At 43.0% G+C, this 13,930-nt stretch overlaps 1 protein-coding gene across 1 annotated transcript in view; it reads right to left on the bottom strand.

Moving 5' to 3' along the window:
• Positions 1 to 6,839, bottom strand: part of NECAB1 (N-terminal EF-hand calcium binding protein 1) — a 178,845-nt gene extending 172,006 nt beyond the window's left edge. The window contains exon 1 of the mRNA XM_036995811.2: positions 6,536 to 6,839. Within this exon, the coding sequence (XP_036851706.1) occupies positions 6,536 to 6,634 (99 nt within the window). The 5' untranslated portion in view covers positions 6,635 to 6,839. The remainder of the gene's footprint in view (positions 1 to 6,535) is intronic.
• Between the last annotated feature and the right edge of the window lie 7,091 nt (positions 6,840 to 13,930).

Genomic DNA, 13,930 nt, shown 5'->3' with positions numbered 1-13,930 from the left:
TTCCATGTAATTCTATTATCCTGGACCCATTTTAAATTGTCTTGGAGGGATGTGAACTGCTTAGCCATGGGGTATCTTTGATAATGGTTTCCAAATTTTCTTCTGGGAAACCAATCTTTCCTCCACCCTCAGCCCATGTGCTTCAGGGCTGGGCAGAGCACTCAGGCCTGACAAAGTGGTGTCTCATTGCTCTGGCCACAGTGGCCACTTGGGCATGAGCACAGGAAGGCTAGTGAATAGTAGACCTTGGTTTTGCTTGAATTGTCAAGAGAGACACACTTTCTCTTCTGCTGACTTTGAACCTGGGGAGATACAGGTAAGCAGCTGCTGTCAGCCTTTCTGTTATCAAATGCATCATGTGCTAAACATGTTGCCACCAAACAAATGCTAAAGTTTTAACCCCCCCCCCCCCCAGTAACCGTGGAGGTGACCTTGTTTGGAAACAGTCTCTGATGAGTTAATTAAATTGAGATAAGGTCTTACTCGATTGGGACGGACCCTAAATTCAATGACTGGTGACTTTATAAGAAGAGAGAGATTAAGAGATGCAGAGACACACAGAGGATGTATGACGATGGAGTGATGCGGCTTCAAGCTGTGGCAGGCAAAGGGCTGTAGGCCAGCACCAGATGCTTGAAGAGAGGCTGTAGATTCTCCCCTAGAGCCTCTGGAAGGCGTGCGGTCCTGCCCACACCTTGATTTCACCCCTCGAGCCTCCAGAACTGAGAGAAAACATTTTGTTGTTTAAGTCACCCTGTATGTAGGACATTATTATGGCACCCCTAGGAAATTGACACACTATGTAACCTGGAAATAGCCAGTACTCAAGAAAGCAGTGTCCTGAAACTGTGACTAACTGGAACCCGATGACACTCCCTGAGTTTCTGATGAAGCTGTCCTGACAAGATGATCTCTGCTTTTCATTACAGGAGCCAGCAATTATTATTTCTTTAAATCTTAAGATAGTTCTGGTTAGTTTTTCTGTCAGCAACAATCAAATCAATCTTGATACTATATGCTGATAGAAAAAAAGTCTTATTAATAGACAGCTGTGTTACATACAGTACCAAAGAAAATGTCCCTTTATCCTATTGAAAAAAGATATTCACAACCTTGAATCATGGAAAAGGGGCACCTGAGGAGCATTTTTTTGAGCAATTTGTAGCTGTGGTTAAGTAACCCGAGATACTCTTATATTTAAGTCATCACTTCTTGGTGGCCAGCTTGAAACATGAGCAATAGTTTTTATTACCAAAATTCTCTGTTTTCTACAGCAGTATTACCCTCTTTTCCTTCTGTTGACTTTGTAGAGATGAAGTATGGATAAATCTAATCACTAATAAATTTTTATTAGAAAATACTACTAGTACTACTAAAAATGTCATCTATAAAAATTTCCAACAAGCATGTATCATGTCGACTTGTGTACATAAGAAGTTGGTTCCCCTTTTTAAGCTAAATTCATTTAATTATTATGAAATGACTGCTTTCAATAGTAAGAGCTTCTATGCTTACAGCAAAATGAGACACAAATTCTTTTTACACCACAGAGGTAATTTCTAGTGCAGATTTTGGAGGTTCTTCTCCCCGTCATGGTCAGTTTCTCCTCTGAAACTTTGAAGCCTCAGCTGAGGGAGAGACATGAAATGCAGCCTATTTCTTACCTCTGATATACTCTAAGATTCTATTTCAAGCTCTGTTGTGTCCTTATGAGTTTGAAGTGACTAGAATAGGAATAACCACACACCAGAGACTTGGACCCAGTATTTCTCTGTCATTTCATTTCATAAGGGACTATCTTAAATGGCATTCAGCCTCCGAGAGATGAAATTAAGACAGTGGCTTTTGTTATTCAGATAGTTCTTTGTAATTAAATATAAACAGAACTATCTCTACTGCATATTTTGCCTCTGAGCCCACAGACTAATAAAAAATGTAATGCAGATGAGAACTGAGTTTGCTACATTATGCTACCATAGTAATGTGGATTGGCTAATCTCACTGGTTTCTATCATAAGATAGATAGTAAATAAATCTCAGTATTATGGTTACACTTAAATGTGGGTGGTGCTACATCTTTCCAACAATTTAAGAATTATGAAATAGCATCCTTTACCCTAAAAGGTATTCTTTAATGGCCTTGATTGAAAGTCCTCATTTTTCACTTGAAGTTATGGAAGGCAGATGTTACAATGCAAACGTTATCTTGGAGGCCTAAAAAAGGGACAAATACCATTTACTGAAGATTTGCTAAGTATCTCCTACCATGTACCAGGTTAAACTAGTAAGTCACTTAATGGATTACTGAGAAAGTGGGGTGCAGAGTGGGAAGTTGAGACTCATCCACAATATGGAGTATCATCTAGAAGGGAAAACCTAGTGGGTGAGTCATAGTGTGTAGGCCTTGAAAAGCAGCAAGTTGTTTTGCTACCAGTCCCCCAGTCACCATGAGAAAGGATGCTGGGAAGTAGGCATGGAAAGTTGGAGGGAGAAAAGGTACTTAGAATATATCTAATGACCCAGTGAGAAGTCATCTTCTTAATTTTGCCTAGGGTAGGCCTTGTGAGGAAAAACAATTTTTAACATATGATAACAGTGAAATTCAGTTTTCCCTATTTCTTCTGGTTTTTGAAAGTAATAGAGTGACATTTGCCTTGCCAATTAGGGTAGGTGAGGATGGGGTTAATTACCATTTTCCCAACTGGGCAGTCTCACTCAAATTATCAATTGTGCACTAGGCAAGATAGGGGGTATATTGTCTGTAACAGAATTCAGTCACAGAACCATTTTACCCGGAAAGTTGTTTCTGCTCTGATGTCCTCTGCCTGTCTCATCTCATCTCTGATACAGATGAGTGTGTGTGTGTGTGTGTGTGTGTGTGTGTGTGTGTGTGTGTGTGTCGCATTGGAATTAAGTATCTTTGCAAAGGGAAACTTATTCATTTCCCCAAGTCCCTGGCCATCTGGGCACTGTGCCTTTTATTCAGGGTATACACAGATGTGCATGCATGGTTGGGGTAAAGAAGGGAAGATAAATAGTCAAATTATCTTTCTCCTTCACGACCTTTCAGCCCCACATCTGCCCAACCAGTGAAGTGAGGAAAGATCACTTCCTTTCCATTAAAAGTCAAAGGAAAACTGGGCTTGGACAGTGGCATCGAGTGGATGATGGTGCAAATAACCTCATTTGAGGTTTATCTTGTTTTGGGGGATGCTTTGAAGGTTCTTCTCTCTTTGCACAGCAGCAGAGATGATTAATGTAATGATTCAAAAGAGGGCCTACATGTTAGCAAGGCTAGTATTCTGAATGAGAGTTTATTGTCTGTTACCTGGAATGAAATAAGCTGGGACAAGATACAGCGCTGGTGTAGGAAGGGAAACGGCTGTCATTGTCCCACTCTTTCTGTGCTGCTGCGTGGACGTGTGCCAGCTCAGCCCATCCTGTGGGGGTAGGTGGGCCCAAGGCAAATGCACTGTGCCTGCCTCAGGGCTCCTGCCTCAGAACAGCACAGAGGCTGCTAAGCCCCCCAACGTGTATTCAGGAATATTTATGATGACCTGATACTGAATTCTGTCATTTTTTAGAAAGAAAGTCATGTAAATCAGATTTATAAGGAAATAGCCTCTCTGTTAGTTTGTGGACTTGGCCACTGTTTTTTTAGGCATTTAGCTTACAACACTGATGTAACAGTAACAGTTCAAATTTATATAGAACATTTCCTTTTTTGCCCCCAGTTTTCTATGCTATGAATTCTCATTTAATACAGCAACCTTTAGAATTAATTATCATACTGATCATTATTGTTAGTTCAGAGAAAAGGAAAAGAAAGCAAAACACAACAGGTGCAATAAATCTCTCTCTGATTTTGTGGTCTATGGCTATTTACCACCAGCTGGACATATCTAGTCATGGAATTAACAATACCTTCAGAAGCAGTGTAAATCCTTTCTTAGAGGATTGACTATTCCAGTAGCACTGGAATATAAACACGGGAAATCAGAGTTTTCCTCAGAGTTGGAAATTCATCTGTGTGATGCAGAAGCCTCTAATTGGCTTCATTTCTGTTTCTCTTTGGATGAGGGAATATCTATCACCTACTTATTATAATCTAAATAGAATTTAAAAAACAATTTTTCTTAGCAATGCTACTAGAATGTTAAAATTAATCAAATAAATTATGCATTTATATTTCACATTTTGTTTTTGCTAAAAGCAACATGATTCAGGAATGAATAATTCAAAAATCCCCAAGTAACAAATCCTTTTTCAGATCACATATTTCACCAGAGTGCTGGATTTTTCACAAAATATCTCAAAGAAAAGTGTAAACAAAATCTTTTCTATTTGAGATAAAATCCAATGGCAGGGTTTTGTTGTTGTTGTTTTTTTTTTAACAGATTCTGGCATTTTCCTGGCAAACAAGGATGTCAACACCTCTCATGTGAAATCAGCTTTATATTTTTATTGTTACATTCTAGAAATAGAAGGTAAGGGTGTTCTATTCAGAGAGGACACATTCCTTCATGACAGGGACCTGATGTTGTTTATTTGCAGAACTTGGGAACAATCGTGCATATATTATAATGAATAATTTTTGAATTACCCTTTTTTCTTTTTTTTTAAAATAACAGTTTGAACTCTTAGACCAAGACTGGTGTATGTATCAGTGAGGATGACTTCCATTTATATAGCTCAACCCATTTATGTCCACAGTATACAAGGATTTATTTACTGCTTTTAAAAAGTCACAGGGCAACACTTGATATCCTTGGTGGATAAAGTGAAGATCAGGTCAGAATGAATGGAAACTCCCCGCTTGCCCTCCTTCTTTGACTAAGCTTCATAGCAGCTTAGCCATTCACCTCGAAACAGACCCGGTTTTCCGGGGCCCTGACTACCCCTGAGGGTTTCCTTCCCAGGTGTGCTGTGTGCCTCCTCCTTCTCTCAGCTCAGCTCCTCAAGGGCTTATGGCCCTGAATGACAGGACTTACAAGGAAAAACATCTAACAGCTACACCATTAGCCCCAATAACATTATCTGACCCAAAGCCAAGCAGAGATGCGCTCTCATGAAGAAATATCCTATTGAGTGAAGGAATGGGTATCAGACACTCATGTTTTGCTGGGAAGAAGGCCAGCCCCGAATGCCTGCATCCCCAGGTGTAGACACAGTTGAACCTTATCTATACCATTTGCCTTAGACCAGGTTTAGTTAGCAATAGGAGTTTCTCTCCCAGTTAAAAGATTCCAGCTAATCCACTCAAAATAAACCTGGGAGGGCTCCTCACTGACACGCCCCTCCCCCGCTTATCTTCATTATCTCTTCCTCACCACTGTGATACGAACAATTTTATTTCCTCCTATTTTCATTGCTCCACAATACATGTATTTGACCCCTGTCCCCCTTCACTTCTATTTTAATCAGAAGTGATAACTGAGAGAAGGGTAGAGACAGCACATGGTCCTCCTCAATGCCCTCTGTCCATTTTCTGCCATGCCTAAGCAAGCAGCTGCCATAACTGTCTCTGCTGAGCCAGAATCTACCTCGAGGGACAGCATGAGTGTCACAGCGGAGGGTCTGGGAGAGCTGGGAGCTTGACAAGGCGACTGAGGGGGGCAGGAAAACCACCAACCCTACAGGCAGAGGAAAGAGCTGGCAACAGAGTGAAAACAAAAAACAAACAAACAAAAAAAACCCAAAAAAAAACAAACAGCAAGAAGGGAGATAAAGCAAAATTGAGAAATAAATAAATAAAATGCTATCAAGGCAGTAACCACAGCATGAGGGCAGAAAAATAACAGAGAAAGTCAAAGAAGGAATGAAAAGAATGATCATCATATCAGAGAAATGGAGGAAGAGATCAATACCGAAGTGAGGGGGAGGACCGACAGGAGGACAGTCCAAAGCCAGAACCGATGATGACAATAATAGTAATGACCACGGGGAGAGGCACAAGGAGGCGAGTAACAGGGAAGAAAAACGGAATAATAGGAGGTGGCAGTGAAAAAAAGAATCATCATCAAAGGAATCTCGGCTACCTCTGTAAAAAGACAAACAAATGTGTTTTCAAAGCAGTTGTTTTCCTGGGGGACGGGGGAGGATGGCGCCGCATGGCCATCTCCACTGCTTGCCCGACAGCCCTAGGGCATTAGCGAGTTCAGGGTTGCAAATGGGCAGATTAGACAGGAATTGGGTCAGTGTTCGCCCTCCCCCTGAGGCCCCTTTAACATCGCCTTATTCCGAGACTGTTTTATTACCAACCAGCCCCTATCAAAACGCAGGCTGTTAGGAAAATTTAACTTTGGAATTCGTTAAGGGTTGCTAAGCCCCGAGCTGCAGGTGTGCAGCCCTGGGTACAAGTTGAGTGCCGGTCATTTTTTCGGCATTTGCTTTGGTGGACTGACAGCGGGAGAGGAGTTCTCTCCGGTCTTCTGGGGGCCAAACCCACTGATCAGCACCAGGGCCACCCCCTCCTGCCGGGGACTGGAACAGACGCCGGGGGTCCACAGATCGAACTTCTTCCCTCGCTACTTACGTCGAGGAAGATCGACATGCCCTTGGACAGCTGCAGGGAAGAGCTCAGCTCCTCCGAGGAATTGTTGGAGGACGGCGACGTCTCCCGGGAATCCTCCATCCTCGGGAGCCCTGGCAGCCGCGGGCGGGAGCGGGGCTGGGCGGCCCGCGAGCTGGGCCAGGGGCGCGGCCGCGCTGCTGCCTCGCCTCAGCGCACGGCGCCCACGGCCGGGCTGGATCCGCGGTGCCGGCTCCGCGCGCCTCCCTCCGTCTCCGGGCTCGCTCTCCCCTCCCCGTCTCCGGCCTCCGCGCTCCCACGCGCTCTAACTCGCGCCGCCCTCCTCCTCCGGCTGACAGCGCCTGGAAGGTCTCCTCCCTGCGCGTGGCCACGCGCCGAGCCCCTCCCCGGAGAGCGGACTCTGACCCCCACCCCGCACTGCCACTGGCCACCGCGGAGCCCCTGTTCGCCCCCGTGCTGCGAGGGAGGAGTAAGCCCAGTCAGGCGGGGCAAATGGAAGCGGGCTGTCCAGCGTAGCCAAAACTCGTAGACAAGACGCCCCCCGAGCTCATCCCGTGGTGGAAACTATGAGTCCAGAGGGATTTGCCAACTTACTTTTCATGCAGGCATACCTGACTGCACCCCACTCCTCAAAGGCAGGTGGGCTACAGGACAGAACGCATCAGTTCAGGGGTTAATCATTCAGTTTTGGAAACCAGGCTTGGGTTGGAAACCGGCCTTAGTTACTTCTATCTTGCAATCTAGCAAAATGCCAAATATTTAAGCCTCAGTTTTCTTCATCAATAAAATGGTCCCAATGATAGTGCTTACCTCAAAGGATTCTGAGGCTTAAATGTGATAGTGCCATCCACTAAGGCAGTGTGATTCACTCTGTATAGAGTAAGCATCAAAAGAACATTTGCTATGGAGAAGTTCTTCAAAGTTGAAGTCACAATGAAGGATGCAGTCCCTATATTTGCTTAAGAATTTAAACTAGTGTAGTAATTCAATAATTGAGGGCTCTGAGAAGGCTGCAAAAATGGTAATCTCACCTTTCATCAGGGGAGATATCTGCTGTTTATGGGGCATCTAAAATGTGCAAGGTGCAGGCCAGTTGCTGTGTGGGTTACAAAGTTAACTATTTGGGAGCAAGAATGAATCAAACAGAATATAGTACCTTGTCTTAACAAGACCCTCACTGTAAGAATTAATAGGAATGGATCCAGATGTTCATTTTTTGTCCTCCTAAGAGAATATATTCTTTTTAAAAGCTCACAGACAACCACATTACAGGACAAAATGTGAGTGTCTTATGGCATATGAAACATGCTGTGGGCTTCTTAGGTTTATAATCTGGCTGTCAGAACTAAGAAAGGCTTGATAAAAGGGGATGTATTTGAAATGGACCTTAAAATTAATAGATATCACATAGCGGACAGAAGTAGAAGGAAGATACTACAGGCAGAGGGAACAGCATGAGCGAAGGCATGGCACCAGGAGAGCACATGGAATCTGAAAGCAGTTCCCTGGGATTCTTTGTGAACACACAGACTCCCAGTCCTCACCTGGGCTTACTGAATCAGAATATCAAAGCAAGAGACTCAGGGATCTAAGTCCCCCTCCACCCATGATTCATATACAAGCATTCTAGCAGTGCCAGGATTAGGATTAGGCCAGGAAGCCTTCTTGGGCACAAAAGCTAAGGAAGTGCTCCCTGGCACTTGTAGGACCACAAGTGACTGCCTCCTTAACTTGTGCAGCTGAGGTGTCTCAACTTCATTCAAGTCCCAGCCCTGCTCTGTAGATCAGTGTTACAAGAAATGGATCCAGCTGTTCCCAACTCTGGCTGTACGCTGGAATTAGCAGGGGAGTATAGCCACATACAAGTCCTTATAGAGAGGCGGGACCCTTCCCCCTGAATCTGAAGGACTACGACTACTGCTTCCACAAAGAAAACAGCGGAAGTGATGCTATGTGCCTTTTGAGGCTCAGTGGGATATTTGTTCCTGGAGCCCTGGGCTTCTTACAGGAAATCTGACTTCCTTGAGCCACCATGCTCCAAGGAAGCACAAGCTACAATGAGAAGCATGTGTAGACACTCTGGCTGACAGTACAAGCTGAGCACAGCCGGTGAGTCATCTCAGCCTAAGTGGCAGTAAAGTGAGTAAAGAAACCTCCAGATGATTCCAGCACTTAGCTGTTTGAGACAGGCTAGCCATTTGTGTTGTCTCAGCCAAGACCCCAAACACTGCAGAGCAGAGACACACCATCAATGCTGTGTACCTTCTTGACCCACAGAATTTGGGACATAATAAAATGGTTGCTTTTTTATACAGATTAGTCTTGGGGTGGTTGGTTTTTATAACAATAAATAACCAAAATAAGGAGCTTTTCAAAAAACCCCCAAAACAGAAAAACAAATTAATGCTTCATCCCCAGATTCATATTCAATTAGCATACAGTGCACTCTCGGTATCAGTGTTTCTTCAAGTTTCCCAGATAATTTTGATGTGCAGCCAGGATTAAGAACCACTGTCTCTACTGTCCATACAGGGAAACAGTAGAATAAATAAATCAGAAGACAGACAGAGGCAATGGAGTGAAGGCACTTGAAGTCCAGGGATAGAATTCTGGACTTAATTAGTTGGGCATCAGAGGCATTAGACTTAAGGCAGATATTGACTGAAGCTGTGCCTTAGAAGTAATCTGGCATCTTCATGTGCTTTTACTACGTTAACTGCAAATCTCATGATCTGAACTGCTGGAAGAACCCCTTCTCTTGGACAACTGCTCATCAAAAGAAAATACAAATCATTAAAAAATAGACTGGCCAATTTACCAAATGGATACTGGTCATTCAAATCACTGGAGAAATAAAAACAGAAAGAGGAGGAGGAGGAGGGGTACTAACCACTATCATCAAGTTACCAAGTTTAGAAAAAAACATTGTTTGTTCCTGTGGCTGCATGGAGGGTTGAAGAGATCTTTCTGCAAGCAGTGCAGTTTAAATCTGGCCCTTCCAACCCAAGCTGAGGGTCTCTCAGCCCTTAAATTCAGCCCTGCTAGTGGTAATATTTATATGCCAATCCCACAGTAACACAAGCAGGTGATGAAGAAGACATTCTCTGATTATAAGTGAAGAATAGGAGGCTAATGAGTAGTCATCATTCAAAACCTGGGAGTTATTTGTAACACTTCAGTCAAAATGTTCCTTTTACTTTTGTTAACACAAATGATATTTTCTGTGCCTGGGGCTTAGTTTATTTCTTCTAATGGTCTTTAAAAAAAACGTATAAATTATTAAACAACCAACTAGTCGTTAATTTTTTTACGATTTCAGCATGAACACCACGAGCTATAGCTGACTTCTCTTTTTAATGAAAATGTAATGTTCATAGAAGGCTCCAGTAGAAATGGATGGCAATTAGATTTCCATTCACAGTCCAATTCAATAGGCTGTACAAAGTGGTAACCAAACATATTTTTAGTTTTTTTTTTAATTAGCATGCATTTTTGAAAACTGTTTCTACACACATTATTTTCCTGAAACACAGATGCTCAAACAGGACACAGCTGACCTAAGGGAGGAAATGCATCTTTTTACCAACTTCTTTGTAGCAGGGGGAAAGAAAAGGAAATGTAATTCTAGATTTCAGCTCTCAGGCTTCTGATGACAAGACTCTGACACCAAAGGTATTTCTAGCAGTTTAGGAGATGATAGCTGTGCAGGAATATATTGTATTTCAATCCATCTCACCTTCATGGGAAAAAATGTTATCTAAATCATTTCATACACAGTAATCTACCTTATTTATATTTTTAAAATTCTGCAGAAGGTTGTCCTTGGACACAATGATTCAGAATCCTTTCAGTCAGCTGAGTGGACCTTTTTGTTGCTTTGGTGGTGTAAGATCCAAATCTTCCTCCTCATCTAGGGAGCTGTCCCCAGGGGAGGGTCCTCATCAGGGCAGGATGCACCGCTTCTGAAGAGGGAAGATGGCCCCTCTCCCTGTCCCCGGGTGGCTGGAGCAGAGACTGAGATCTAGGCTCAGCTGACAGGATGTTTTCCTTTGAACATTAAATCTGGATCAGGGGACAGAAAGGGAAGTTATTAAGGGCCGAGGGTAAAAGCAGAGTAGTTTCGAGTTGGCCTCCATGCCAGTAGAGCCTCTAAAGCAACTTAACCGTAATGGTAAGGGAGCTCTGGCTGTGATTTTGGCAGCCTTGTCCTCTAAGCCTGATCTCCAGCCTTCCTATTCACTTCCTATGGGACCTGGGAGTCTTACAAAATATTATTTGGTGTGTGTGTGTGTGTGTACATTTAAGTTCTGCAATACAATGTTATCGACTGTAGTCACCTTGTTTTACATTAGACCCTCACTTATTCAACTTATAGCTGGAAGTTTATACCTTTTTATCAACTTCTTACTATTTCCCCCACTTTCCAGCCTCTGGAAACCACTTTTCTACTGTTTCTATGTGTTTGGCTTTTTTTTTTTTAAAAAGATTCCATATGTAAGTGGTACCAGGCATGCCTTCAAGGTCCAGCCATGTTGACAAATGGCAGGATTCATCCTTTCTCCTGGCAAATGATGTTCCATCGTGTACCTGTACCACATTTCTTCATCCATCCATCCATCCATTCATCCATCCATCCATCCATCCATCCATCCATCTGCAGATTCTCAGGTTGTTTCCCTGTCCAGGGCAGTGTGTCTAATGCTGCAGTGAACATGAAAGTGCAGAAGCCTCTTAGAGATCCTGTGTTCATTTCTTTTGGATAAATACCCAGAAATGGGGTTGCTTGATCTTATGGTAGTTCCTTTTATTTTCTGAGGAAAAAAAGTGGCTGCACTATAGAAAATTAAGTTAGAAAACTTTTAAGTCACTAACACTTAGTTTTTGATGCTTGAACTCTGACTGATCAATTCAATCTAAATTTCTCCTGTTAGAGCCATTTGTTAAGTCATTGGGAAGAAAAATTGGTTAGAAAAAATAATTCTATTCAGACATTTGTTGAGTGCCTGCTTCATGCCAGGCAACTGATGGGCACAGCTGGGGAAATAGTGAAAAGACTAGTTCTTGACCTTGCAGAACAAATGTGACTTAAGGAGACACTATTTTAATAGATAACTTCAATGCCATGAGACAGAGTAAGAGGTTTGCAGTGGGCATCAAGAGGATTGAGGGGGGCACAGCTCCCCATTAGTACCTGTTCTGTGGAACCATTTATATAATTGCTAATGGTACAATTGGGACCGGGAGTAGTAAGTGCTATAGGCCAAAATGATTAGCCAGTAATGGCTATTTCCCTATGAGCTATTTTACCCTGAGGATAAGTTTTTTCTCTTATGCCACTGTGTGAGTAAAATAAAACTCCTAAGTTGGTTTAATCGACTTAGACTTCTTCTATCCCGAAAAAGCAAACAAGCCCACTGAACCCACTGTCCTCCCTCCGCCCCAGGCAGTGCTACAGTCAGTGGGCTCTTTGCTCCTCTTTCTCTGGGGCCAGCTTTCTCATCTGTGAAAATCAGGCTGAGGCACTTTGTGCAAAGGGCTTAGCATATATGCAGGCAGAGAGAGAGTGTTCGTCAAAGTCATTGCTGTTCCCTCCAGCACCACTGTTTGCGACTGTGAAATAAGGACAAGAGAGACTTCCATGAAATGCACAAGAGCATACTATCTGGCACATAAGGATCTGGTAGGCAGGTGGTCACTATTACTACAAGATTGTTATCGACAGCCCCAGACTCCAATGATGGCTCCATACTTGAAACACTTCTCCTGTCTTTCTGAGCATGTTCCTCCTCCTCTGTTTAGTCTTCACCATGGGATCTTCTAATTCTTCTAGTCTTCTAAGTGGTAATATTTTCTAAATAGTGTACCTGGTTCACCTTTTCCTCCCTTTTTGCTCCTGTTCTTTCTATCTCTTTCTCCCCTGCTCGTTGACATTATCCAGTCCCGTGGTTTCCACGGGTCCACAGGCTGATGACTTTGTAACCAGCAGACCTTTCCCTTCACCTGAAGATGCTTATTTCAGTCTGGTTGGTGTATATCTCCTTATGGTTATTTCTTAGGCATTTGGAATTGAACATGTCTGAAATGAATTCATCATTTTCTCATCATTATCCTGTCTTCTATATGTTATGGAGCAAAGTCATCCTTCATCTGTTCATCCAAAAAACAAACTCAGGAATAACCTTAGACTCCTTCTCACATTGCCTCTATCCTATCCTCACCCCCATCCAGTCAGTTGCAAGGGTTACTGTGGAGCCCACCCTCTGCCCTCCATCCTCATTGCCCTGAAAGGAGAACCAGAAAACTGTCACCCCTCACCTGGAGCAGTGCTGCAGCCACCTGTCTGGTTTCCTTGCCTCCAGGCTGTCCTCTCTCGAACCCATCCTTCACATTTTCCAGTTTTAGAGTGAACCTAAAATGCACATCTAAGCAGAGCATACACTTGCATAAAATCCTTCAGAGGCTCCTCCAGATGAAATCACCTCTGTTCTATCCTCTCTGGCCATTCTTCCCTTGCCTTCTCCCCAGCCTCAACATCCTGGCCATGCAGAATTACTGGAGTGGAGTAGAATAGTTAAGCAGATAAATTCTGGTATCTAAAAGACCTGGGCTCAAATCCCAGCCTAGCTTCTTATTATCTTTGAATAATACCAAGGCATATGCCTTGGCCTCTCTTTTTCTCTACTCTTAAATAAAGTAAGAATGCTACCTTCTGCACATAGTTTAGCTGAGAAGTCAGCTAAATAATGCATGTAAAACACTTAGCATGGTACCTTGCACAGAAATAATGGCACAAAATTGTGGTTATTTATCATTACTTGCAGATCCTTGAATATGTATGGCTCTCCCAGCTCCTGTACTGTTGCCCATGGCATTCTCTGCCTAGAATACATGGTCTTCTTTAATTGGCCTGCCCATCATTTGGGTGGGTTTTAAAAAGCAGCTCAGACATCTTTTCCTCTCTTGAAGAGCCTCCCTTTCTCAGCAATTCCCAGGGCTGGGATGGTTTTCCCTCCTCCTCATTTCCATAGCACTCTCTGCCTAAGCCTTCCATGTCCCTTATCACATTTTTTAAAAAGCAATTTTTTAGTATCCTGCCTGCCTGTCTGAGATGCTAGATGAGTTGCTCGAGATGCTAGACAGTAAGAACTACATTTGTCATACAAATTTTGTGTCGGGTGAATTGCTAGACACATGATGGGCACTCAATAAATGCGGAATGAAGGAGTAAAAGAAGGAAAGATTAAATAAATCTTATCCTCAATATAGGCTTTGGAGTAAGAGAATTCATTGCTCCCTGTCATAATACCCAATTACATGAATTGATGATAAGAAGATCAGATACAAAGCAGAGAGACCTCAAGATCTGGGGGGAGTCATAAACATCAGCTGCTGAGCTGA

This window comes from Manis javanica, chromosome 2, assembly GCF_040802235.1.
Source record: "Manis javanica isolate MJ-LG chromosome 2, MJ_LKY, whole genome shotgun sequence".
Classification (NCBI taxonomy): Eukaryota; Metazoa; Chordata; class Mammalia; order Pholidota; family Manidae; genus Manis; species Manis javanica.
The sequence above is the reverse complement of the archived record's forward strand: the minus strand, read 5'-3'. Positions and strand labels throughout refer to the sequence as shown.